A 25,715-nucleotide genomic window follows, 5' to 3' on the forward strand; every position below is an offset into this window, starting at 1 on the left:
TATATATATATATATATACACTCATCAGTGTTGCTTTTCTGTTTTTAACGCAGAAATATTGTGGGCATAATAAAAAATATTCCTAGATTCTTGTGTGAACATGTGTTTTGTGATTTTTACGATCCTGACAAAAAATAAAAACAAAGACATGTATTTCACAATTTCAGTCGTTACAGTGGCCAAGTGCTGTATTAATAAATGTAAATATACATTATATTTATTTTTATTTATTTAAGAATCGAACACTATCTTGTATTCAAACAACAATGAACATCAATTTGTTGGAAAAAATAAACTAGACCATGTGTTCAGAGAAATCAATTATTCCACTAAAAATGAAAATAGATCACATTAAAAAGGGGGGAAAAAATAACTTTCAGTGACACTTTCAGCTCTTTTTTATTGAGAATAAACTTTGCACTGACACTTTCATTTACAGTTTGGGCCACACATCAAACCTCTCTCTCATGGACCGACTGGGAATGTATCAAGTAGTTCTGTGAGAGTGCAATTTCATTTTCTTTTAAAATTTGCTTTGAATTCTGAGGTCTTTGTTTGAGGGATCGTTAAAATATAAACATTTCATGTGGGGTACAAAATGACACAGGGCCTGTTCACCTGATGCCATAAATCCAATTCCCAGTCTGGAAAACAACAAACAAAAATAATAATAATTATATAATAAAAGCTCCACTCATCAGTTCTCCATGTCTCGCCTGACAGCACTAGATTAGTGCAATGCATTAACAGCATGCTTGTGCAAATCAAAAACCCCAGACGTTCCACTGTTGCACCATGCAACCCAAAAGCAGTCCTCGTTGATCAAGCAGTGAACAAAGTTTGAAACGTCGGGGGGCGACACCAGCTGCCCTCACGTCTCAGGAGGCTTCATCAAACAACTTCATCAGAACCTACAACCTGTGCAGCACCTTCACAGTTTAATGTTCACCACGAGAGGGTTAGCGGTGTTATTTTAGGGCTTCGTCAAATCCTCTTAAAGTTCATTTCTGCTGAGTATTTCACTTTATACAAGCATGATTATAATTATAAGTGATGCTTTCTTGATTTCATGTCCCGTTCGCTCTTCTTTCTTTTTTTTACTGGCCGCTTTAGTAAAGTAGAGGGAGGAATTTTTAACAACATCAGAATTTGCTCTCAGACAGGATTTCTGTACTTTTCTTTGATATTATCTCCAGATTATGACATAAACATTCCATTGTTACCATTACAGTCCCCAAAGCTCTAAATCATATCTCATCAGAACAGGCGGTGTTTCATTCTCCTGTAAACATCAAAGTTGGGCAATAGTGTTTTCAGATAAAGGCCTTATGAAAAACCCAGGAGACCCGAGAGCTATATCACATAAAAAAAGAAAGACAAAGAAATCAAGAGGGCAACTACACTTGAGCAACCTTCAGATAAAAGTGGTTGTTAATCATTGTGGAAACTCAAATGTGTGAATAACTGAAAAATGAATTAAATTAAAAACAGCATCAAAGCTGTTTCTGATTGAACAAAATGGTCAAAACATTAATCTGTATTATCTGGGGATGAGGTCAAGTCTACAAAGGAGTATCAGGACCATATTGAAGAAAAACTAAATTTTGTTTAGATTTTTAAATCTAATGTAATTTTAGAGGGGGAAGACCATCCTGCCGCCTGCGTTAAAATGAGGAATGTGGAGCATCTTGTTAAGTTATATATAGTTTAGGTCACAAAAATAACAAAATACTTAATCTTTTGGCACATCAGCAACAAAATATCATAAGTACCAGCACTTTGAAAGAATTGTGCAAGAAACCGTCTCTGCCGAAGAAGGAACTCAAAGGACTTGGAGGAGGTAATGTTTTTAATTCTTGTAATACTATGACTTTCTTCTCAATTACAACTTAACCTCATAACATTACTTTATTCTTGAAATATTAAGACTCTAGTCTTGATATCTCAGAATTCCATTTCTTCAATATGGGCCAAATACTCCATCCTCCTAGCCAGACAAACCAGGGCTGTAAAGGACAAACAATTCTAATGTGCATCAAGAACCTTAGTGTATTGTGGCAACAGCCGAGTGGTGTGTTCTCCACTAACTCTCATTAGCAATCTGTTCAGCATAATTGAAAAGTAATGACACTAATAAATACCAACAAATAAAACAAACACGAATCAAAACAAAAAAGGCACACAGACCCAACAACTCTGGTCTCAACTGGAAGAGATTTCATCTCTATAATAAAAGGAATAAAAATATAATAAGAATGGATAAATTACAGTAAAAACCCAACTCGTCTCCCGTCTAACAAGAGCACACTGTACTATCCATCAGTAGTGGAAAAGATATGATAAAAACAGCAAGTCTGCAGTTAGAAAAACAAAGTATTTTCATTTGCAGTATTTCAACTGCTTCAGCTCAGTCACATGTGCAAAATTATTGATAAAAAAAACAGACAAACTGACTTTATACATTTTACCTTGAACACATTGTGGTTTAATGTGATGCTTTCCAGGAATAAAAGTAGCTTACTGTATTTTAGATGATCCAACGTACAAGTGATCGAAACGTTTTTGGTGAAATAGTGAACTAATGCAGAGAAGTGCAATTGCAAATTTCCAGATTTTGATTTGTACAGATAAAAAAAGTAACTGTTATGTATAGTCTGGCTCCAGACTTTGTTTCTATATCAACAATTAAACAGAAATGTTTTGATGTTTAGCAAAGTTAGCATATTGTTGACGGTTGTTACAGTTCGACGATTCTATTTGAAATTTTATTTGAAAATGCAACAGATTAAAATTCAGTGATCAACAATTGTGATGATCTTGACGAACCTAACTAACTTTTTTTGATTGCGATGTTTTCATTGTGTATACATTAATCATTTCATCTCAAGTGTTTTTGCTAATTGAAACAATTGTTTCAACGGAGCCAAAGCAACTAAAACACTGCAACATCTACAAACGTGTGGATGAAAGCTCAGCTCGGACAAAGACGGACGTTTGTGGAATGAGTCGCAGGATGTTGCAGCGAGCAGGAAAAAATAAAAAAGGGATCACCCCCTGAAAACAAGCACCCATGATGCCGAGGGGCATTTGAGCAAGACACTAAATTCCCAACGCTGCTCTGTAGCTGCTGAGACTGACCTCTTGACCTTGCTGTGCAGAGGGACAAGACAATTCCATCTTCTGTGACAGTCACGTCGTCTAGATTAGCCCGTTGCTCTGGTGCGACGTTCACCGAGCAGACAGGTGTTGTGGTTCTAGTGCAGCCTACCGAAAAGGAAAATCAGTAGTGCGTTAGCTCTCTTTAAAAGCAGGCACAGTGTGCATGAAGGTCCAAAAATCTGAATTAGGCCCTCTGATTGTACAGTACGCTAACAAGCTCCAAGATTACAGTTAACACCATCGCATTTGGCTCTCGGGGCTCCGAACAAGCTCGTGGTTGGGTCAGTGTGTAAATGAAGAGTGGGCGCACAACAAGGCAAGTTTGGATTTCAGCAGCACCAAAACTTCACCCTGAACAAACCGAGTGGGCAAATACAGAAACACAGGAGGCAGAGCAATAAATAAAATAAGAAAAAAACAAACAAACATGTGCAGCATTTTGTGTTGTGGTGATATCAGTAGCTTTCGATTGATGTTCTCTGTTTTAAACACTCAGAGAATAAGTTTGTCTGTTTTTAAAACAGACAAAAAGCACTTAAAAATATTAAATAATAAAAATCAAACTGCGTATGACATCATCTTTACTGGAAAAAGTCTGCAGGGCTTCATGTCCTCTAAATACAGTATAATACATACAGTAAACACTCGAGCCCCTAAGACCTACTTCTTTCACCGAGGCATCGCTGACTGTTAAATATATTTTTCCTATACTGCTTCGCTCTAGTTTCCTGGTCTTTCTTTTTCTTTCATCTCCCGCCCACTCGTTGCTCTCTCCACCTGTACTTGGCTCAACTTTCTTTTTCTCCTCCATCACACCAGGTGAACTTGCTCCTCCCACTCCTCAGGTGATTGGTCCGCCTCCAGCTGAAGAACGAGGTCTAAGTCTGTCTCTGTAGCCGGGGCAGTGTGTGCAGGACTGTCTCCACGTTGGGAGTCTGAGCATGGGTGTGTGTGCGCTTCGTCCAGCGACAGGTCCGCCACACACCCTCCATCCCCACCCTCTTTGCCAGCCTCTCTTTTTTCCAGCTCCAGAGTGCTGGGCCTCAATGTCTTCGGGCCCTCCGCACCAGCAGCACCTAAATGGGGACTCGCCGACCCTCTGTCCGACTCTGGCTCACCCTCCAGGGGCTGCCAGAGTAGGGAGGGGGTCACGCCCCTGGAGGCCTGGCTCTCAGTCTCAGTGTGCGTGTCAGGTGAGGACTCGGTTTCCGTGGTGGGCGGGGATGGGATGAGGGCCAGGCTCTGGGGGTTGTTCTGTGGGTTGATGTTGTTGTTGAACCAGGCCATGATGTTGTCCAGCAGCTGGGCACTGGCTGTGGGGTCCAAGGCCTCCAGACTCTGAGGGTCGCTGGGTGTAAAAGGGCCCCCTGGGGGGATCACCGGTGATAGCAGCAGCTCCGGTTCAAGCTCTGGAGATGGGAGGCACAACTGGGCAGGGGCCTTGGGGTCTGTTTTGGGCGGGCGTTCAAGAACGTAGGCAGGTCGCTCCCGAGCGTAGGAGCTACTGTGTTCAGGGCAGGGGTTGTAAGAGCTGTCTGGCCTCAGGGTGCTGTCATACGTGGCTGCATGTTCCCGGTAATATGTACAGGGAGGGGTGGGGTTTTGTGTGGGGTTTTGGGTGCAATCTAGTGCGCAGGAGGCAGTGTGTTCAGTGTCCGCCAAGTAAGCACTTGAGTGGCAGTAACTCTGCTCTTTGCCGTCATAGCGAGGATCCGTGATGGTGATATGGTCGAGCACATACGGAGCCGTCAGTGCGTTCTGCTCTTGTCTCTGGCTGCAATCGCTATAAGCAGGTTCAATGGTGTAGGGAGCAGTGAGAGGGCTGTGGTTGTATGTGTGGTGCGAGCAGAGCTGTTCCTGGGTGAGTGTGTTCAGGTCATAAGGAGTGGTTATGTTCCCCAGTTTCATAAGGCTGTCTCCCAACTCCAGCAGCTCCGCACTGAGAGAGGGAGGTGGGGGAGGAAGGGGGAGGGGATTAGACATGGGAGGCTGGGAGGTGGAGTCTGTCCTGTTTGGGGGGCGAGGAGGGTCCAGGAGGGAAGCGGGGAAGGAGGAACCTCTGGCTCCCGGAGGGCCGTCGGTGTTGAGGCAGTGCAGAGCAACCTCACCGAGGTCGCCGGTGGGACCTGGCCTCCGCTCCTGTACCCTGTCAAGTTCACGCTCCAGCTCCGCTCTCCCCTCCAGCCCTCCCTCCTGCCCACGCTCTCTGCGGGAGTCCTGCAGCGACAGCTGTATGGCCAGAAGGATGTTCGGGTCATCCTCATCCAGTGAGTCCAGCACTCTCCTGCGACCCTCGATCCTCTCTGGGCCTTCTGGAAGAGAAAACATCAGATTAAAACAAGGGCTTCTTTCTGTGGCTTGACCGCCAATTGATCCCAGTCATCAGTGGCTCTGTGAGCTTTGACAGACCTGATTTATGGAGCAATAAAGTAAAATCCAATTAGCTGGCTTGTCTGGTGCAGTGATAAGTCAGAATGTACAAATGGAGGTTGGGAATGGCGTTGGATGCAGATGCATAGTTTGTACAAATACAATGCTCTAAAAAAAATCTGTTGTATAGGGTATATGTGAAAATGGAACCAGTGCAGTAAGTACACCTTTTGGATAATCCCTTTTGTAATAAAGGTCTTTATATAAGGATATTAAACATTCTGTTTTCCAGACCTGGACCTGTGTTGTCACTTCTTCTGCTGGTCTCTGGTGTGTTGCTGTTGCTTCGAAGGTTGTGCAGACTCAGCATGTCTCCCCTGCGCCGTGGCCTGTGTCTGCGACGGTACTGAATGTCAGCATAATCCTGCCAAGAGGGATTCAAACTGGGTTAATATAAAACCGACCCGAAGCAAGTGTATCGGTTGTCCAAAGGCAAAAAACTAAACAAAAAACAGAAATAAATCCATGCACATGCACAAATTTGCCAGGAAACTATCCTGCATTACCTGTGACTGTCTCTCTCTCTGATCGGCTCCCAGTACAGAGTGACGACTCCCCATCTTAAAACATAAGCAGACTAAGTCAGCTTCAGCCGTAGACATGCATTAACAAGGCCTCATACAGAACTAGGCAATCAGCTGCAACAGTGAGTGGCATTACCATAGCAAGAACTACAAATGTTGGCAGAAAAGAAAGGTACTGTTTTGGTGTGACAGGAGATTCTCTGTTTACCTCAGGTGAGGCAAAGCCAAGGTACTCCCAGTCCCACGATCCTCCGGGGTAGCTGAAAGAAATGTAAACACAAATTAACTACATCAATACTTTGTCCCCTGGATGCCTGCCAGTGTCTCTGTTATACTGTGAATTTCTCAACCGGAGCAAAAGAAGAACCACATTTTGTATGTGTGAGGGCATGTGTCTTTACTTCCTGCGGGGAAGCTCAGGAGAGTCGTTGGGAGCCACGCCACGGGCCACCGAGGCCAGGAACTCCTGCCTCTTCTGTTGGACCAGCCGGGCTGCACTGATTATCTTGTGGCATGGCGTCCTCAGGTACGGCCGGTTCACCTTCTGCGCCAGATCCTCCACCACCATCTCCAGATCGGTCTGGGGAGAAACAAACCAAAACAATTACTCACAGACCAGCAATTCAATTGTTTTACAGTACTTACATATAATCACTACAATCTTAACACTTAAAACACTCTTGACCAAAAAATAAATGATTATAGTAATGTTGCTAGTTAGATTAGTATTGTTATGAGAAAGCAATACATCAGCTAAAACAAAAGGCAACATACTTAACTTTTTTTGCATAGTAAAGCATCAAAAATCCAAATAACAGTTAACGCAGTATCTTATGAAATGTGGCCATACAGAAAAGTGCTCTGCCAAAAATGTCTGAAGAATAATTATTTACATTCGATCTGCACCTAAAAGTACAAAAACTAATGTTCAGACCGCCAGAGAATCTACCTAACAGTACTTTGCTCTGCAAGGGTCTAATTAACTGAAGTCTTTCAGGATGACTAGAGGGGCTTTTAGGTTGTTAGTCTTGTTCATGCAGAGGATGCATGCATGACGGATACTGTATGAATCCGATTACCTGCATGAGCTCAAATATCTCTTTCTGGGTGCTGCCTTGCTGCAGGAAGAAGCCGTACGGGTAAGAGCACTTAAGCACGCGCCGCGTCTTGAGCAGCTCACACACACCATCCTCGATGAACCGCGTGTCCGGAGGAGTGCCTTCACCTGACACACACACATACAGACACACATTTATCATTAAGATCGAGTGGTTTTTTTAGACTATGACAGAAATGTAATAATTTGAATATTTATAAAAACTGGTCTCTGACTTTAATTAACCTAGCCAGTGTCATGATGTGGCTTGGTTGAAAGAAATATATTTTCACATATTAGCAATGTTCAAGGTCTATTCTGACACGGTTCTTCCCAACAACAGGATGAGGTCACTATAAGAGAGTCTTACGGCAAATGAAGGCTCTGCTCAGCTGCTCCATCTTCTCTTTAGCGGTTTTCAGCAGCTTCTGCTCCAACTAATGGACAGAGAGGAGATGTCTGACATGTAGTGATCATGAGATTCAGAGGAATTAATTCACAGGTATTTTAGAATCTCAAGTCGGCTCCAAACTGTTAGGAAGCTGTGCATGTGGGTCAAGAGAGTATTACCTTATAACTGTGTTCGTGGTTCTTGAAGCGAGTATAATAGTGCATGAAACGGTCCAGCTCCTGAAAGCTTTTGTGCTTCTTTTCTGCCTGTAACAAAATCGAAGTTATGGCTTTTGTGGTGGATATTTTTATTTAGTGAGCTCTGTGTGATCAACTGAGCGTGTTTTTTTTACCTCTACAGTCATCTCCTTGGACTGCTCCTCTAGCTGTTGTATGACCTCATAGCGAGTGCAGCGATAGTAGCCTCCTGTTGATGAGCTGTGCTTCTTCCACTCCTCCAGACAGATCCAACAGAAATCATACTTGCACTACAGGGAGGGAGTAATTGTAACCAAACTATAGCACGTAACAGGATAAAATATTGGAAATGTTACATGGTCTGTGCAAATGTTGACATATAGTCACAGCTGACAAACACCTTGGTGCATTCACCTTGGCACACTGCATATGATTGCAGCCTTCATTCTTTTGTATTGGTGACTTGCAGTTGGCACATGGTTTGGAGTTGGTCAACAGCCACAGGCAGTTTGCAGCATCCTCATAGGCATCACTCACACCTGCCACTGTGGAAAGTGTGTACACACACACACACACACACACACACACACACACACACACACACACACACACACACACACACACACACACACACACACACACACACACACACACACACACACACACACACACACACACACACACACACACACACACACACACACACACACAGTTTAGCTACATCTCAATTGTCCAACACCTGCCACACATGCACACACATGCATGCATTTAGAAAATATCCATGAGCTGAACACCTGCCACTACGTTATAAAAACAACACAGACACATCCTCCTGGTCGGCTGCTCTGACAGCTGTTGTTAACTGCCTGACTGTGTCGCAGGCTTTACTGAGGCACAGCTCAAATGATCTGAAAACTCCACAAACAATAAAAAGGACAAACTTACACTCCTCAGGCTTCATCTCTTTGACTTTCTGGAGCCAGTTCCTCCACATGTGACAGTCACACGGCTCGTGGGCCTCGCCAAGGCACTCCCTGCAGACAGCAACGGTTGTAAACAGAGAATGTGTATAATAAAATACGAGGCACTAAGACTGAAGGAGTATGACAACTCACTCTTTTCGTAGAAAGGTAAGAGTGGGGAGATGCACAAAAGAATGAAGTCAAAGATTCTGATTACATATATTTTGTTGGGCTGGCGAAAAAAAAAAAAAGATAATAGCTGTGATAAAGAAAACTGACTTTTACAAACAGTAATGATAATTTTCAACAGTGGGCTCTTCCTCCAGGTTTTCCAATATGAAATGAAAGGAAGGACATATTACATTGACTCAATGACATATCAGTCACTGTCATTAATATATTGTAGGTGTTATATGTAGAGAGAACATTGTGTGAACATGTATGTATACAGCAAATAAATCACGTCAAGTGTACCAGCAGAAGAGGTGACCCTTGCCACAGTCAACGGCTGGGGAGGACAGCAGGGGGAAGCTGTGTTGGTCGCTGTCCCCAGGGCCGGGCCGGGTGAGCCTCACTGCCCGCTCACAACGCGCTGCAGGACACCAGCGGATGGCAGGATTGTTCTCTACAAATGCCTGAGAAAAAGGGGTGACAAGAGGAGAGCTGAGGTAGATAGGAGAGGAAGAGAGGGTTCAGAATAAAAGCAATAGGACAAGGACAAGGACCGCAGCGTGTGTAAAGAGCAGAAGAGATTTCATACTGATCTGTTGAAGGAGTTAGGCAAGGGACAGAGAAGCATTTCTTTAGCTGTGTTGTGCCTCCACCAGGTGTGCATGTTGTGTGTTTTACCTTGATGTCGAACTGAAGGTATCGCTGGTCCATCTCCCTGGAAACCACACTCTCTATCACATGCACGGGCACCAACTGATAACACTCATATGCCGGGCAGAAAATATTGTGTGCATCACCCTCCTGAATCTTTACATTGAGGAACCTGGGGGGGGGGGGGGGGGGGGGGGGGGGGGAAAGAAAATTGCAGTGACATGGATGGATGGTAACGCACTGAAGTACGCAGGATAATTCACACACACACAAACACAGGCCCATACCCCTCCCAGCAGGCTCTGCAGAACTCATGTCCACAGGACATGTCCACTGGGTCCTCAAAGACTGAGATAGAGCAGAGACAGATTCCACACTGCAGGTAGACAAGAGAGACAAATCGCATGATTTACACTATACGATAGCATAATGATACCTATATATTCAGTTTATTGAAAATTTAGTACTTTTTGGAATGTCATCCCCATCATTATACACAGGGGAAGGATAAAATAACACAGACTGTGTGAGAGAGCATTTAGTTGTCGTACTGTTTGAGAGAATATGCAGTGGAACATTTTTTCGAAGGTCCATACTTTGGTTTTATTATACCGAACATTTTAGAAGACTTGAAGTTAAACCACAGCAAGCAGACAAATGAAAAGAACAGGATGTGCCATTATACCAGCGTCAACAGAAAGAAAAGAAAGTAGACAACAGGTTGTAATGCGCAATTACAAAGATCTAGAAATATAACCTATGACCTCCTTGGCTCAGTTAAGATTGGACATTAACCTACTGTAATCAAATGAGTGAGACCTTTTGTTCAGGACAAGTTTGCGATGTCTTAACACACGTCAGTCCATTCATTCATGTAATCCTAAGTATACACTGTGGTCTTGGTTGGACTAGTATCTACAATTTGCATTAATGTCGTCACCACAACCTTACCCACAAACCCTCTTTAATAGAATAGATTATTCCTTCAAATAAATATCAACGAAAAACAGATTTGCTGTATCTATGGGGGGTAATTTAAAAATCTTGTCCTATTTAAATCACAAAGCCGTGTCCCACCGTAGCCAGGCCCTCTTCTCCAGGTGTGAGGCAGCTGTCAGTGGGAGAGGTGAGGGTGAGTGTGAGGGGTGAGCGCGGGGTCCTCGGGGTGCGGGGCGAGGGTAGGGTGTCCCAGGCGTTGTAGCCGCTTGGTGGTGGGGTGGGCATGGCCACGCCCGAACGCTGACAGCAGCCCTCGGCGTCTGACATCCAGGCCTCCAGAAGCTTTTCTCTGTCCCAGTCTGAGACACAAAAGGGAACAACTTTTAAACATATTCATCTTTTTTGCTAAATAAAAATTGCAACCACAGTGTTAAGTGAAAGTCGTGTATGAACTTTCTGTAGAAGACAAACTCACCATGTGCTCGGAGCAGCGCCTCAGCAGTGAAAAGGGGGGCTTGCAGCATGTCGGCTGTCTCCACAATCAGCATGTCCTTCAGTCTGCGCAGGTCCTGCAGCTTTAGTCCCTCGTAAGGCTGAAAGGACAGGAGAAGCAGAAAAACATATCAGAGGGAAACCAATTAGGAGACAAAATGAAAGAAATTGTAAGAAGAATAAGATATTAAACACGAGAAAGGCATGAGCTGGAGATATGTTTAGTGTTAACGTAGTGAAAATGATAACATAGGAAAAATGAAAAGGACTAAGGTCAAGTATTTCCCATGCAAGATGTCATCAAAGTAAAAACAATTTACGAAGCAGATGCTTAAAAGTTGCAACGCCGACTTACTAAGATTTGTGAGATGTTAAATTTAAAAGTCAGGCCAGCAGGAAATCCCCCGGCTCTCATAACTGTGGTCTCACCTCCTTGTATTGCAGCAGGTTGGTTTCACCATGTGCATCTGTGTTTGACTGCTGAGCTGAAGAGGAGGAAAAAACCATCTGTGACTCCAGGCTGAGGGCCAGATCAGTGTGGTGATGCCGCTCGGCATGGTCACATGGCGTCAGTTTGTCTTCGTCCTCCACAAAGAGGTCCGCCTCACTCTGGATTAACAGCTAGAGGGAGGGACGAGGAGGGAGAGACATGAGAACAAAAGAAATGGGAGAAAAGGGAGTGAAATGGATAATAGAGAGGGAACAATAATTAAGAGTGAAGGGAAGTAGAGAAAGAGTAAACAAAGATGGTAGAGGTTTAGTAAAATGTAGGCGTGTTAAAGTGTGCACATCAAAAAAAAGGTGTAAACACAGATTATGAGGGGTTGCATAAAAGATGAAAGAAGAGAATGTAGATGAGTAAAAACATGTTCAATCTTTTTATCTTAAAAAAGTAAATATCTGGGTTGTTTTTTCACCCCATTTCAGAGCTGAGCTCAATTGTCTTTTAATTCAAAAGATTTGATTCAAAGGCTGCAAAATCTTTAAAAACAAGAGAGGAAGGAAGCACTATTTCGATCTGACAGATATGAAACACAAAGCAGATGCCCCCGATGCAAGGACGGGCATAACCCTCCTCCTACATCTTTTACTGGCTGTAAAATCTTTTCCAAATCAAATCTTAAAGAACACAGACCTCTGCCACGCACACATGACATCTCTTTCAAATGCGAGTTTGGAATTTCAGAGCACTTTCTCTCACCTCCACACAGCTCTTCATGCCTGCAGCAGCAGCGTAGTGCAGACAGGTGCTGTGGTGGTTGTCGGTAGCATTAACGTTGGCTTTCTCATACTGGCCTCCCTCCAGCCTGGCCCCGGTCCAGCTCAGGATCATCTGGCAGAGGGGAATTCGCAAATACACACACAACATTATTTGGATGTCAACTTCAACGGAACCAATGATGTTATACTATGCAACTTTTTTTTTCCCCACAGAAAATGTGAATGTGTACACTGAGCTATAATTGTCTGTGCTCGCGCTGGTACCTGCAAGCAGTCCGCACGACGCTGCTCGTCCCTCTGTGGCCGGGCCAGTCGCGGTGACAGCGCTCCCTCTGCCAGCTGTAGGATCTGCGGCCCTTGGCACAACACATGGAGGCACGTCTCATTGTGCACATTACGCTTGTTGGGGTTCCCCTCTTTGCTGAACAAGAACGACCTACACAATGAAGGCAAGAGAGAATAAAAGAGCAGACAGACAAGGCTTACATTTTGGTGGGCAGCAAGAAAGCCGGCGAGAGAAGAAAGATGGCAGAATATTGACTATTTCTGTTTAACATCTCTGAGATAATGGACATGCTGGCTGGCGGATGCACACACACGTATACATAAACACACTCTGATGGTGATGGATGTGCCAGTTGCACTGGGAGCCCGGCTGTGGTTGCAATTCTATTTAGTAAATTGTTGTTTCCCTGCTCTTTGTCTTTCAAAAGCTCCATTTGCTAATTAGTTTTCCACTTTTCTTTTATCTGGCTCCACCTATTCCTTTTCTTCCTCTTCCAGTTTCTTTATGCATTTCTTTCATTTTGAAAACTTCCATTTCTGCTTTTTTATCCTTTACACACTCTTCCCTCCTTCCCTTTAGTGTCCCTTCCAATCCTGTTCCTTTTTCATCTGTGGTATAACAAGGGTGCATCAATGGGAAATAATAAGATGTCATAGGATTTCCACTGTTGGAATCCATTAATAAATGCTTTGCACCCTCTCTGCAAATACGGCCACAGCAGTAATAACTACTGATATAGTGTCTGAATGTTACCTTATTGTGCAGTACTTCAGCCTGTTCTTCCAATGCTCTCCTGCTCTCACCCTTATGACCTTCTTATCCAGTCAGCCACAAGCCACTGCTAATTCACCCACACAGCAATAATCACTAAACTACAACTCAACACCTCCCATCACCCCATAAACCCCCCCACACACACACGAACACATACATAAAGCTGCATGTTCAGGATGGATGGGCCTCATATCAGTCTACTAGGAACAACAGGCTGGGGGTTGTCTCGTATTGCTGCAACAGTCAATCACGAAAAAACTGTGCTGTGATTTGACAATGGCAGGAAACCTCCGTGGAGAAACGCATAACATTTAAGAGAAAAAAAAAAAGGTTGCCGCATGTTGACAAATTCATTTCCCTAATATCTTTGCTCCTTCAAATGGCAGAAAGTCAACGGTTCATGAATAAGTAACCAAGTCAGAGTTGTTATATACATGTCATTAATGCCGTGTAATTAGTTGTTGTGGAGAAAGGGTAACACTTTCTGAACTACACCAATTTATCCAGCAATAGGTCTACTTGTTATTTCCTAATTTGCACATCCCATGGGATTACCAGCCAATCCAAACCCAGAGAGATGACTGGAAGAGAGAAAATGAACATGAAGCAGATAATGTTAAAAATAATCTGAAAAACAGACTCTGCGTCCACCAGCCCACGCTCGTCCTCCTCGGGTCTTTATTTTGTCTGAGATTTTCTCTCAGTCATCTCTCTGCCTGCCTCTGTCCAATTGAGCAGTTGGAACAAATAAGCATTTCCTCTGATGCTTATCAGGAGCCAAGAGCCGCATTCGGCACGTCGCTGACCCATTACAGGTTAGTGGGAAGGGACACAAATAGCACACCGATTGATTCACTGCGTTACAGTCGCAGACTTGGACACATTAAGCAGTTGTGGAGTCGAACACACATGCGTGTGTGCGCGCACACAGATGCTCAGATAATTGACTGGCCTTTTCAAACAGCTTCCTCTGACACCACCGACCCCCCCATGATCATGGAAAGAAAGGGCAACAGAAAGGAGGAGGAGGAGGAAGAGGAAGAGGAAGAGGAGGAGGAGGTGGTGGTGAGGACGGCTACTGAGTCACTGAATCAGCTGTCTTGGTCATGGCCAGCAGCTTAATCATCGCTGCAGGGGGTGAAGTGACACACAGATATCTTGTTTTCCATGTGTTTTTTAGATTGACCCCTTTTTTTAGGTTGTGTTACACTCAGTGACAGTCCTGTAAAGTTGCTCTCATTACATTTTCCAAGGAAGAGCATGCTGGTGTGTCATTAGTCACACCCTCTCTGTTTGATAGGGTTCAAACTGGTGCCCAGATCTCACTCCACATCCCCCACATCCCCCATGCTTGAAGTGTTAAGCCCAGTTCAATGTGACCCTGATGACATCAGTAGAAAGTCGCGGACGACCTTAACAGGACTGTTTTCACAGGCGTACAAGTACTCGCACTATGAAAACCATGTGTGGCTAACACAAGTTCACAAAGAAGTGTTAGTGATGGTTTAATTACCACTGCTCCATGTGGCTAATGCATTTTTTGTGCTTTAACATTTACACAGACAACATAAGCAACTCGCCTTTTTGTACCTCTGTATAGTAAGTTGCCTCTAAAAAACACAATAATGACCCTGAAAGCCGACATACTGCTCAGTATTATTCAATTTAGTATGACTCACAGCTTTTGTAACCGTATTAGACACCTGCATAACAACATTATAAACCAGAGCTTCGAAAATGATTCAATTAAATTCCCAAACAAATTCAAACCCAAATGGAAACGGGGAGCGTTTTACCTGAGCAAACGTGTCATGGCATGGCGGCAGACATAGTGCAGGGCCGTGTTGTGCTGGTACTGCTCTCCGTACGATGCATTTGGGTCCAGGCCCTCCCTGAACTGAGGGTTGCCCTCATACAGCTGCCAGGCCAGGGCCTCGTCGCCACTCACCAGGGCCTTGCGGAACTTGGTGGCCGTGTTGCCCATGGCTTCAAGCTTGCAAAAGGCCACCTAAAGGGAGCTGTGGCAGATGCCCGTCTGCCTGCCTGTCTGCCCACACCTCCCTCCTCCTCTTCCTCCTCCTCCGTTCACCACAGGTTACAACTTAGAGCAACATGGTTCCGCGTTATCCTGACCTGTAAGTGAGAGAGAGACAGAGGCAGTTAAATTAGAGAGAAACAGATGGTGGAAAGAGGGACACGAGAAGAAAGCATTAAAATGGAAGGAAAACAAATTGAAGATATGAAAAAGGAGACTAAATAAAATGAACAACACAGAAAACGGGAGCTGAAGAAGCATGGAGGGAGCGAGACGGGGAGAGATAGAGAGTGGCTCAATCAATCAATCCATCTATCCATCCATCCATCGATCAGTTGTTGTGCTGCAGCAAAGGATGTAATCTTACCAGAAATAGGGGGGGAAACAGAGGGACAGAAGAAAGAAGCTTGAAAGACAGAGAGATAATTATAAAGAGGGCAGGCCAGAGAGGAAAGTCAATGATATCCAAGCCATCGATTTGTTAGTCAGTTGATGAAAGGCATGGTCAATATTACCTCAGCTGTCCAATGCCAGTTCAGTTTAGGCACAGCTGAGTTTACCTGCCTAGCAACAGCTGATAAACCTCCCGCAGATATAACGATCTTGTCATTCTCTTCCACGTCTCCCTGTGAATTTTAACTCAATTAGTTGGCACGATGAGCGGGCTGTTTTTTTTTTTAAATGACAGAACAATAACACCACAAGTAAAAGCAGTGAGGTGAAAGGAAACAGATATGGGAAACAAACAAACATGCAATCTCTCCTGTCACACATTGTTCATAATCACTATCTTTATCCACGTGTTCTGCTTCATTTCCTTCCTCTTCCACCTCTCCTTCTTTCTCTCCCTTGGAGTCTGTGCATGTGCCTGTGTGTTGGGCCGCTGAGAGTATCATTACAGTCTTCATTCTATGGCCATCTGTCTGGCCCCCACAAAGAGCTTCTTTTAGCCCGACTACAGTTGGCCACGGCCTGGCCAGGCCCTGGAACATTTGAATAACGCGGCTGGCTGCCTCCCCCTCGTCTGCCTCCCATTTCAATGCAGTGAGAGAAAGGGAAAACGTACACTAACAGAGGGAGACAGACGGGTCGCACAAAAGCTGCCACCACTCACAAATAATAGCCAACGTTTTGTTCGAGTTCTGCTCCTGCGATGCACGGGTCAGACTGGATCTTGTGTGTGAAAGAGGTATGAGTGTGTGTTTGTGTATATTTGGAAGGGTAGTGGTGGAGATGGGGTTTACTATAGTTAATAGGTCAGTGTCTGCTTGCCTCACTTTTTTGTGCACCCTGGTTTACTTCCAGTTCACGTCACTCCTCTGTGTATCTCTGCCAGTCTCTCTCTGTGTCTCGCTCTAAATAAGGACAGGAAGTCTGGACTGGGGTTGGGCGGGAGTAAAAACGTTCATACCGGTTCAATGTCAATCCAAACACCGGCCTGGACCAGTACACCGATTCTTACCAGTAGGCATCGTCGCACTTGACTCAACAGACTCTCCTGAGTGGAACATAATGAAACAGAGAGCCCATGATTAGTGAGTAGTGACTCCAGTCCACTTGGTGGTAGTAATGCACCATGCATGTTGGTTTGCCAACTACCAATAAACAATAAATACAGAGATGAAGCGCTACCTCAACCAGGAGGACAACTGCGTTGAAAGCAACAAATGACTGCGACTTTCATCTGGGCTGAATCACGTAAATGTAGAAACAACAGAGTACATATTTTTTATGTTTGTGGTACAATCCAAAACTTATCAAAATCCGTGAATGCTTGTCTGGGATCCATGTCCATAAATGTAGATTTATTACCTCATTTGAACTGTAGGCCTACTGCATTGAGTTTGTCGCCGTACTTATCGTACATGTGTTAAAAATAAAGTTGTTTTTTCGAAAAACCACTGCTGTCTATTCATTCCTCATGAATTCTGCTTCACGTTTATGAAATTTTCCATCAAGGTCAAAGAAATGTGGTTACGTTTTCTTGACTATTCAAAACTCAACTAGTGTGTTTTTCATTTTTCAAAAACATCTCACTCCGTAGGCTGAACACATGAATCTTATCTGGATATCTTGTCTGAAGATCACGGCACACAAAATCGCGAGTCATGGCATCTTTGGTTTCTCACATACTCAGACAGTGAAACACACAAGGACAAAATCACAAGCGACACCATGTTTTACAACCAGCATCGCAATTGATGTTGTAATCTGGGTGTGACTGGAGTTCAAGATAAAATGATTGATTAACTGACCGTCAGGGAAAATAATCTGCAAGCACTAAACAATCCCCTCTTCTTCGTGCTTGGCGTCACTGTAACGGAAGATGTTTTTTGAACTGTTGGTCAAAACAAAACAAGACATGTTTGACCCCAATGTTTTCAAATCAAGAAGACAAGATTAGGGCGGCAACTTTTCTCAGTTTTTCCATAAGTGACAAATACAACAACTACATTCTCGATTAATCAATGAATCGTTCGGTCAATGAAATGGCGGAAAAGTGTGAGTAATGGCTCTCACTACTTCCTAAAGCACAAGGAGGAGAGAGAAAAAATCTCGTTCTGCCCGAGGAGCAGTCCCAAACAAAAAATATTTTCAGTTTGCTGCGATACTGGAACAGAGGAAACGACAACTCGTCTCTTCTGAGGGGATGGATGTGTAGAGTGTTTGGTAGTTTTGCTTGATAAACGACTGAAGACTGAAGACTGAAGACCATCCTTAGTCGCAGGCCTACAATGGGCACTTGCTGTCATTCCTAACATCATCATCATAATAATAATAATAATAATAATAATAATATGGCACCTCAACTCTGAGGTAAGTTTCCAGTCACAGCTATATTCGGCCACAGCTCAGATTCATTGTAGACTTTACTGAACCAAAAAGAACGTGGCATTCAAGCCTGAAAAGTCAAATCTACAGCCACGGTGTCTTTAAAACAAGAGACAGCCGCTACAGTGTCATCGCTGCCAGCTGATTCACATTAGCTTCACCAGGAGTGTGGGTGGATCGTGCTGCTGCTGCTGCTGGAGGGGGCCACGGTCAGGTTGACAGAGGAGACAGAGAAACTTGTGTAGGCGAAAGAAGAAAGACAAAAAAAAGCGACACGGTGAAGCACAGTAGCAACTTCTTCCCTCAACGATCACTCGGGTCTGTTCACCGCGATCGGCTCGGTCGACGTGTGTCGGCTCGACATGCAGGTCAGACCCCGCAGAAAGTGTGTCGGCACGAAACAAACAGCAGGCGACTCCTCGCTGCGTGTTCGTGTGCGTGTCCATGCGGCCCCTCGGTTGACGCTCCTTTGTTCGACACTGTCAGTGTCTCTGTGGATGACTGCAGCCACTGGAAACGCGAGTGATGCGTGAACGTTGTCCGTTAATAAGACGCCTCGACTTGAGTGTTAAGCGTCCCCCCTCCCTCCCACCCCCACGGCTGTGGAGAACCGCGTTACCACCCAGAGAAAGCCCGCCCGCCCCCCCTGCCCTCGCCGCCGCTAGCAAACACCGTCCGCGTCGCTCTCCCTCTCCCGGGTTCGCGGCACGTTAGCGCGCCGTGTTAGCCTCGACCACCGAACCCCGCAGCGGCACAGCTGCGCCGTTTTACCCACCCGGTCGGCTCACTTGGTCACTCGGCAGCACGTTCGGAGATCCAGAGCCATCGTCTTGTCGCTGTCATGCGCAGCCTCGGTCGCTTTCCCGCTGGACCATCCTCTCCGCCACCGGACCCGGCGAGGACGACGGTGGTGCTGCTGCTGAGAGTGGAGGGGCGAGACGGATCTCCTCTGAGTGTTGTTGTTGCTGCCAAAGAGGAAAAAAACACCACTGCGCATGCTCGGCACTACTCTCACCTGATTGGTCGGTGAGTTCAAAGCCTCGCTCGGTTTTAGGTATGGAACCGGAAGTCCAAAATGTTGATATTAAAATTCAATTCATTTATCAAATGAACAATTATGTCAATGGAGAGAACAAATATATAAATTGAATTCTAATTTGTTCAATAAATATATTCTTTTATAATGCAATTTTCTTAATGTCACTGGCTTAGCTAGTAAGCTAGCTATGTAAGTGCCTTGTGCAAACATGCTAAGCTACATAAAAAGTGTCTGTGTACTGTGCAGTAAGACGATAGACAATTGAGTCAGACTATGGCACAGGCTTACTAATATTTGTTCCCCATTATTTTTATGTGGATTTGCGTGAGGTCACAGAGGCCACCAAACTGAACGATACTTTTAAAGGTAGAGCAACGCAAAATTGAGAAAAGAAATTTGCATTTATTTGTTTCTTAAAAATATCAGCTGATGATATATTTAAATATACATATATAATATATATAGAAACACACAAGTTTTGGTTGTTGTTTTTTTAAAGTAAAGTCAAGATAAAATATGGAAAACTGTATGGTGAGGCATTAATTTGTCGGTTTCATCAGTTTCAGTGCTTGCAGTTATGGTTGATCTGCTAGTCCACATTGGCTGAAGAGTAAAAGTCTTTCATTTGTATGTTTACATTGATTCCCAGCCTCTTTAGTTTGAGACCCTTGACCCCTTTACTATATTGCTAAAACTGTATATATATATATATATATATATATATATATATATATATATATAATTTTATTTATGTAGATTAATCTATACCTCTCATATGTTTCACATGTTAAATATTTGTCTGAAAAGTAACGGGTAACTAAACTTATCAAATACATAAACTAATTTACAGAGAAGGATTAATAAGTGCGGAGTATAAAATAATATAAAACAGATGAGTACATGTATGGTAGGGTAAAATTGTTTTTATCTCTTGGTCACCATGCTCATACACAAAACCATGAAAAAATAAACTTTTTAACAACTCTTATTAATAGCCACATACAATATCTACCTTCAAAGCTTCAAAATAAAATAAAGAACAGTTTAAGCTATTTGGTTCAACACACTGTCAGTGTCGCTGTGAATGACTAAACCAACTAGAAAGCGACTGTTGGGTTAACGTTTTCCGAAATGTTGCCGTTAAAACGAGACTTGAGTGTCAGCCCACGGCTATCGGAAACCGCGTTACCACCCAAAGAAAGTAATAGAGAACATGAGCATCTCAAACAATAAGCAGAAAATCTGTCAGATTCTAGTCATCATCCTGAGAGCAACTTTCTTCATCCTGAGCGCAAATGCCCATTTTACAGGCCTCACATAGGGTTTTCTCATGGGGTTTGGTCTTCTTTATGTCAGATGATCCAACACCCTCATATTCGTCCGCTTCCCCATAACAATTCTTCTTGATTTTGGAAAACAGCCTGAGCAAAGCATGTTTAACCTCTTCCAGGGAAAAACCAGGGAGTTCAAACTCATCGCTTTCACAACTGCGGCAGGTCTGACCAAAGGGCCGCATGACCGCTGTCCCCCGGTTTTTCTGCAGCCGGTAACGGAACAACACCAACACCCGCGCTGAGGGCCAGGTCTTGGAGCAGGATCCACACCGGAAACTGGGGGATAAAAGCAGACCGTTCATTAGAAGCAGACACTCAGAGGTATTCTCATGTCTACAGCTATCTGTGGTCCATATGAATGCTTTTGAGTATCTGAATTTTCAATCCCATAATTCCAGTTGAAAATGGTCCACGCCTCCTATAACTTCATTGCCTTAAGGTCAGTTAGTTACAATCTGCAACCTCACCGCTAGATGCCACTAAATCCCACACATTGAAAATTTTAATTCAATGTCCTCCTCTGAGTCACAGTAGCAGTCGCCCTGTTTTAACCAGGGTCGAGTGTTTACACAGAAATGTCACCATTTTATGTTTTTCATTACTTTTTTTTATTACTGCATATCAACTGCCCCCATCACACTCATTTCATCATGATGGCATTAAGTTGCTCAAGGAATGTCCGAGAAAGCATAACAACACTACATGTGTATTTTGCCACTATTTAAATTCTTACTAGAACAAAAACAATGTTCGCTCCTTTTTCTAATACAACATATCTTTTATCTTATTGAAGTCGAATAACTACTGCATTACTGTAAATAGCTTAAAGTCATATATTTGGATATATAAGGACACATACTTTGCATGGGTATAGTGGCAGAAGACCTTCCAGCCCCTCTTCCTCTCCTCGTTGGTGACTGTGTTTGTCTGACGGTAGTTAAAGTTGAGAGTCCACTGGTCTCCATAGTCCAGCTCATTGTCCTCATTCAGCAACTCGCTGAAGGTGTCCAGCCACAAGGCAGGAACCCAGTCTGCACAAGTGTGTGGGGGGGAAGAAAAATTCAAATTCCAAATGATGGCGCGGTTGTCAATAATATATTTGTCTCTTAACAAAGCACAGAAAACAATAGACAGCTGGTGAAAATGACCAAACTACAGAAAAGTTCCCAAAACGGTTTTGGTTTCGACTGAATTGACTCAAAGGTCCCATCACATCAACATGCAAGAGACGCAGTCATTGCAGCTGATCCTACAAACGCTGGGGACGTTGCAGCAACGGCATCGAATCGATCAACACGATCGTCGCGCTGCACCGGAGTGACAAGCATGTGAACAAACTGCACACGGAGTCGGGGGTCACCTGTGGCTCTGCTCATTGTGTCCGACGATCGGGTGTCTGCAGGGCTTCTGGTTAAAGCAAAGCGGCGATGGCACGATCGTCTTTTCCTCTGACTGTTTGTCTGCGCGCAGCTTCTCTATTTATTGTCTCCGAGTGGCTGATGTCGAGGGAAACGAAACTTATCGTCAGCCCGTCGTTTCGCTTTCCATCCATCTTTCGTTTTCCGCCTCCACTAAAGGCAAACAGCCAAAGTGATTCAGTCTGAAGCTCAGCCAATCGAAGGCTCGTCTTATTTTTCAGCACCTTTGTTGTCATTGTTTTTTTGTTTGTTTTGGATTTTGTCATACATGAAAAAAATCATTTGCAGGTTTCATATTTCCTCGAGCAACCAATTTTCCTCACCACAGTTTTCCTCAGGCTTGTGTGATGATGAGTCGATTAATCTGTGTCCTTGCGTTGCATTCACATGTTTGTTTCCCCATTTACAGTAACTACAGTAACTACAGTAATCTTTGTAAGTGTGATAGCGGTGGTTAAAGTTTCAGCTATAAGAACACACTCCAGTCCAGTCGAGTTCAGTCCAGTAGGGGGCAGTAAAAGACAACTGCTTGTTTTCACACACACACACACACACACACACACTGAACGCAGAAGGGAACATATATAATTGCAGTGCAGCTGAACACAAGTGTGGCATATTTGAGTGCCCAGTGGAAACATGTATTTTAAAAGAGTCTTGGGATTTCCATCAACCCACAGCCTATTTCTCAGAGGTACAACAACTGGATCAGGTTTCCCTGACGATAAGTAAAGGTACATTTAATATAGTGGATTCCTGGAGAAACTGGAGAAAAGCTGCTGTCTGGATCACCCTGATGACCGAATGAGCTAATCCGTCGCAATACATCAGCTCTGACTGTTACGTTCACAGTTGCACAAATGTTGCTTTTGAACAGTCAACAAGTTAGTTTACCCTCACTGATTTAAATGGGGATACACCAAAATGACCTTCATGTGAATCAACACCTCTTGAGAACAACAAAACTGAACATAGTGAAAACGTTCGTTCACTTTTTTAGCTGTACAGGCAACTTGGTTTATACCAAGTTAGTTCAGGTTGAAAGAATAATGTTTCCTGCTCACAATGTTCTCAACTATAGTTGTCAAAAATGTTTGCCAACATGACGCTGAGTTGTTGTTTTTTAACTGGCTTGCTAACCTGTTCTGTTTGGTCACTGATATCAATCTGCTGCATGTTATGCCTTTATCAATCCTGCCCACATTTTTCATCTGCATTTCCTTCTCGCGGCCTGCATATCACATTCATGGAAAACTAAATACCAAGAGTTGTTGGTGTAAACACTCCCCTGGGTCACCGTTCCCCTTTTGAAAAAAGGGGTAAAGCTGTTTTCGATGTCTTGCTTTCTTCTCTTTTTGTGCCACTAACGTAATTTTCACACCCAGCTCTGTTTCATCATTATCATTATAAAGATTATTATTACGCGCTACGATCTCAACCACATCATGGACATTTTAACTTCTTGTAAGAGCTGGGAGTGCTCACTGGGGTCCTCGGGCACACCTGCCTGCTGAAGTATAAAACAAACCTCAAGTCCAAAGTTAAAGACCAAGCCTTCACAAGGACCTTTGTAATGTGTAACAGCCTGTAATTTTGAATTGAGGATTTCTTATAAAGAGGTTATTTTAAAAAAAAATCAATCATTCAAATGGAAATGCTTGAAATATTTGCTGTTTCAAGCTTCAGTTATTATTAATAAGTGGCAGTAAGAGTAGTCAGAATGAAGCATGACAGTGATAGAATGATGGAGTTGAGCTGGTTTGTGAATCCGACCCTTGTTCACTCAGACTTGTATCCCGTCTGTGAAGTTTTGCTTAATGTTTTCCAAAATAATCATTACCGTCATTTCATGAGCAGTAATAATAGATTCAAGATGACAACACCTGTCACAGGTATGCAGTGACGCCGTGAATGAAAAACCTCACACTCTGCGGGTACTTTCCTTCTACCCGAGCTGTTAATGGTTCAAACCAATGCTCCACCCAATGATAAAACTGATTGCATTAAGCAGGAATACGCACGCACGCACGCACACACACACACACACACACACACACACACACACACACACACACACACACACACACACACACACACACACACACACACACACACACACAGTGTCAAAGGTCACTTTTGGCATTTCCTGGAATCTTGCCCTGAAACACACACACACACACACACACACACACACACACGCTCATAAGTCAAATCCAATATCGGAGTACTTGACAGTGATGTGATTGATTGAGTACTATCTCTCATACCAACATAATGGCAATTACATAATCTCTCTCTGTACACACGCACACACAATCTGTCAGTATTGTTTCACTGTTTAATTAAGAATCATTTTGTATTGTTTTGTTCACAGGGGGGAATGTGCACCTGCACACGATGCAGACTGGAGAAACATAAGATGAAACGACATATCATTATAAGGTGGGTGGTAATGAGAGTGTGGTGTCTCATTGGCATGAGACTCTGTGTACACACACATATTCAACACAAACACACCTTAATAAATCCACCAAACTACCGTATAGTGTTAAACTAGCCGTGTGTGTGTGTGTGTGTGTGTGTGTGTGTGTGTGTGTGTGTGTGTGTGTGTGTGCGCACCTCCCCTCCAGACAGGGTGGTGTAAAGATGACCTCAAAGCCCCAGGCTCCAGAGAGTCACCTTATACTCAGGTGTGACATTACAGCGTGAGAAAAGCATGCTGGGAAAACTCACAGGGCCACAGAGAATGCAGGGCTCCCAACAGGGAGAGAAGAAAGAGAGTGACCAGACAAGAGCACACTCAGAGTCATGTCTTTGTATTACCTTTGTACAGTAAACTGAAGCAAATTTCTACCGATTCAAGGGGATTATATCTTCTCAGGAACAAAAGCTACATCTGTTATGGACATGTGTCAAGTAACACCCTCAGTGTTGTCCGAAATATAACGGAAAAAATTATCCTGCAACCTGCAAACTTTTCTGATTCCTCATCCACTAAGCCCCTCTCATTCATTTCTATATCGCTCATCTCACTCTTTCCTCTTTGAAAACTCAGTTTCTCATGAACCAATCACCAAATAGGAAGACGATATCACATGTAACATCTAACATAACCTTTCACAAGGTTTAAAATGTTCAATTTGTGTTGAAGTTTCAATATTCTCTCATGCCTCACTGATAAAAATTTGCAGTGGACAAAATATTACAAACACCCCTTGGATCATTATAACCTTTATGACGATAATAGGTCACATTAGACTTCAACCCTTTTTCAATGAGTCTTTATAATAATTAAATAACAAGGATTTGAGTATAATAAAATAGTTATGACAAAGTATGACAGTACAAACAACATACATGTGACTCTCCTCAGCCGATGTTACATATTGAACTCGAGAGCTAATAGATGATGATGTGAGATTGGAAAAAGACGTAAAAAAATGAATAGTTTATCGATAGTTGTGCCTACAATGTTTATGCAATTTTTACCAACTTTTTACTTAGTACAAATGTTTCAATTACATTTTTAATATATATTAACATATTAACCTTACAGAAATAGTTTGACTTCTTAAAGCACATCTGTTTTCTTGCCAAAAGTCAGTTAAGAAGATTGATTTCATTTAACTTCCTAAAATATCAAACTCTTTCTTTAATGCAGATTACTACATTGCAGGACCTGATTGATCATGTGAGTCCACACAGTGCTGCCAAACGGTGCATTCAGGGACACTGAATGGTTGGATGAGCATCAAAATAGCATG

General features: G+C 43.4%; 2 protein-coding genes and 1 long non-coding RNA gene across 6 annotated transcripts; 1 reads left to right on the forward strand and 2 right to left on the reverse strand.

Annotated features, from left to right (window-relative positions):
• Positions 1-380: 380 nt before the first annotated feature.
• On the reverse strand, positions 381-19,091 carry LOC118291927 (ankyrin repeat and IBR domain-containing protein 1-like). Of its 4 annotated transcripts, none has more exons than XM_047330143.1 (21): positions 18,936-19,091; positions 15,090-15,426; positions 12,498-12,669; positions 12,214-12,345; positions 11,442-11,633; positions 10,996-11,113; positions 10,659-10,879; positions 9,869-9,957; positions 9,609-9,753; positions 9,234-9,394; positions 8,743-8,831; positions 8,212-8,342; positions 7,953-8,087; positions 7,780-7,866; positions 7,580-7,646; positions 7,193-7,338; positions 6,515-6,693; positions 6,322-6,373; positions 6,096-6,149; positions 5,824-5,953; positions 381-5,468 (listed from the first exon to the last, which is right to left on the reverse strand). In XM_047330143.1, the coding sequence occupies exons 2-21, from the start codon at positions 15,275-15,277 to the stop codon at positions 3,970-3,972; spliced, it is 3,987 nt and encodes a 1,328-aa protein (XP_047186099.1). In that variant the 5' UTR covers positions 15,278-15,426; positions 18,936-19,091; the 3' UTR covers positions 381-3,969. The 4 variants fall into 4 exon arrangements, with proteins under 4 accessions (XP_047186099.1, XP_047186100.1, XP_035476372.2 ...); XM_047330144.1 differs by having other exon boundaries at positions 381-5,471; positions 8,212-8,336; positions 18,936-19,090; XM_035620479.2 differs by having other exon boundaries at positions 381-5,471; positions 18,936-19,090.
• Positions 19,049-25,452, forward strand: LOC118291929. Its single transcript, XR_004786791.2, has 3 exons — positions 19,049-19,186; positions 24,326-24,393; positions 24,582-25,452. It is a non-coding gene; the product is annotated as an uncharacterized LOC118291929 (long non-coding RNA).
• Positions 20,108-22,059, reverse strand: LOC118291928 (receptor-transporting protein 3). The gene is made up of 3 exons (XM_035620480.2): positions 21,894-22,059; positions 21,393-21,564; positions 20,108-20,809 (listed from the first exon to the last, which is right to left on the reverse strand). The coding sequence occupies exons 1-3, from the start codon at positions 21,907-21,909 to the stop codon at positions 20,452-20,454; spliced, it is 546 nt and encodes a 181-aa protein (XP_035476373.2). The 5' UTR covers positions 21,910-22,059; the 3' UTR covers positions 20,108-20,451.
• Positions 25,453-25,715: the final 263 nt, after the last annotated feature.

This window comes from Scophthalmus maximus, chromosome 22 (genome assembly GCF_022379125.1).
Source record: "Scophthalmus maximus strain ysfricsl-2021 chromosome 22, ASM2237912v1, whole genome shotgun sequence".
In the NCBI taxonomy this organism is placed as follows: domain Eukaryota; kingdom Metazoa; phylum Chordata; class Actinopteri; order Pleuronectiformes; family Scophthalmidae; genus Scophthalmus; species Scophthalmus maximus.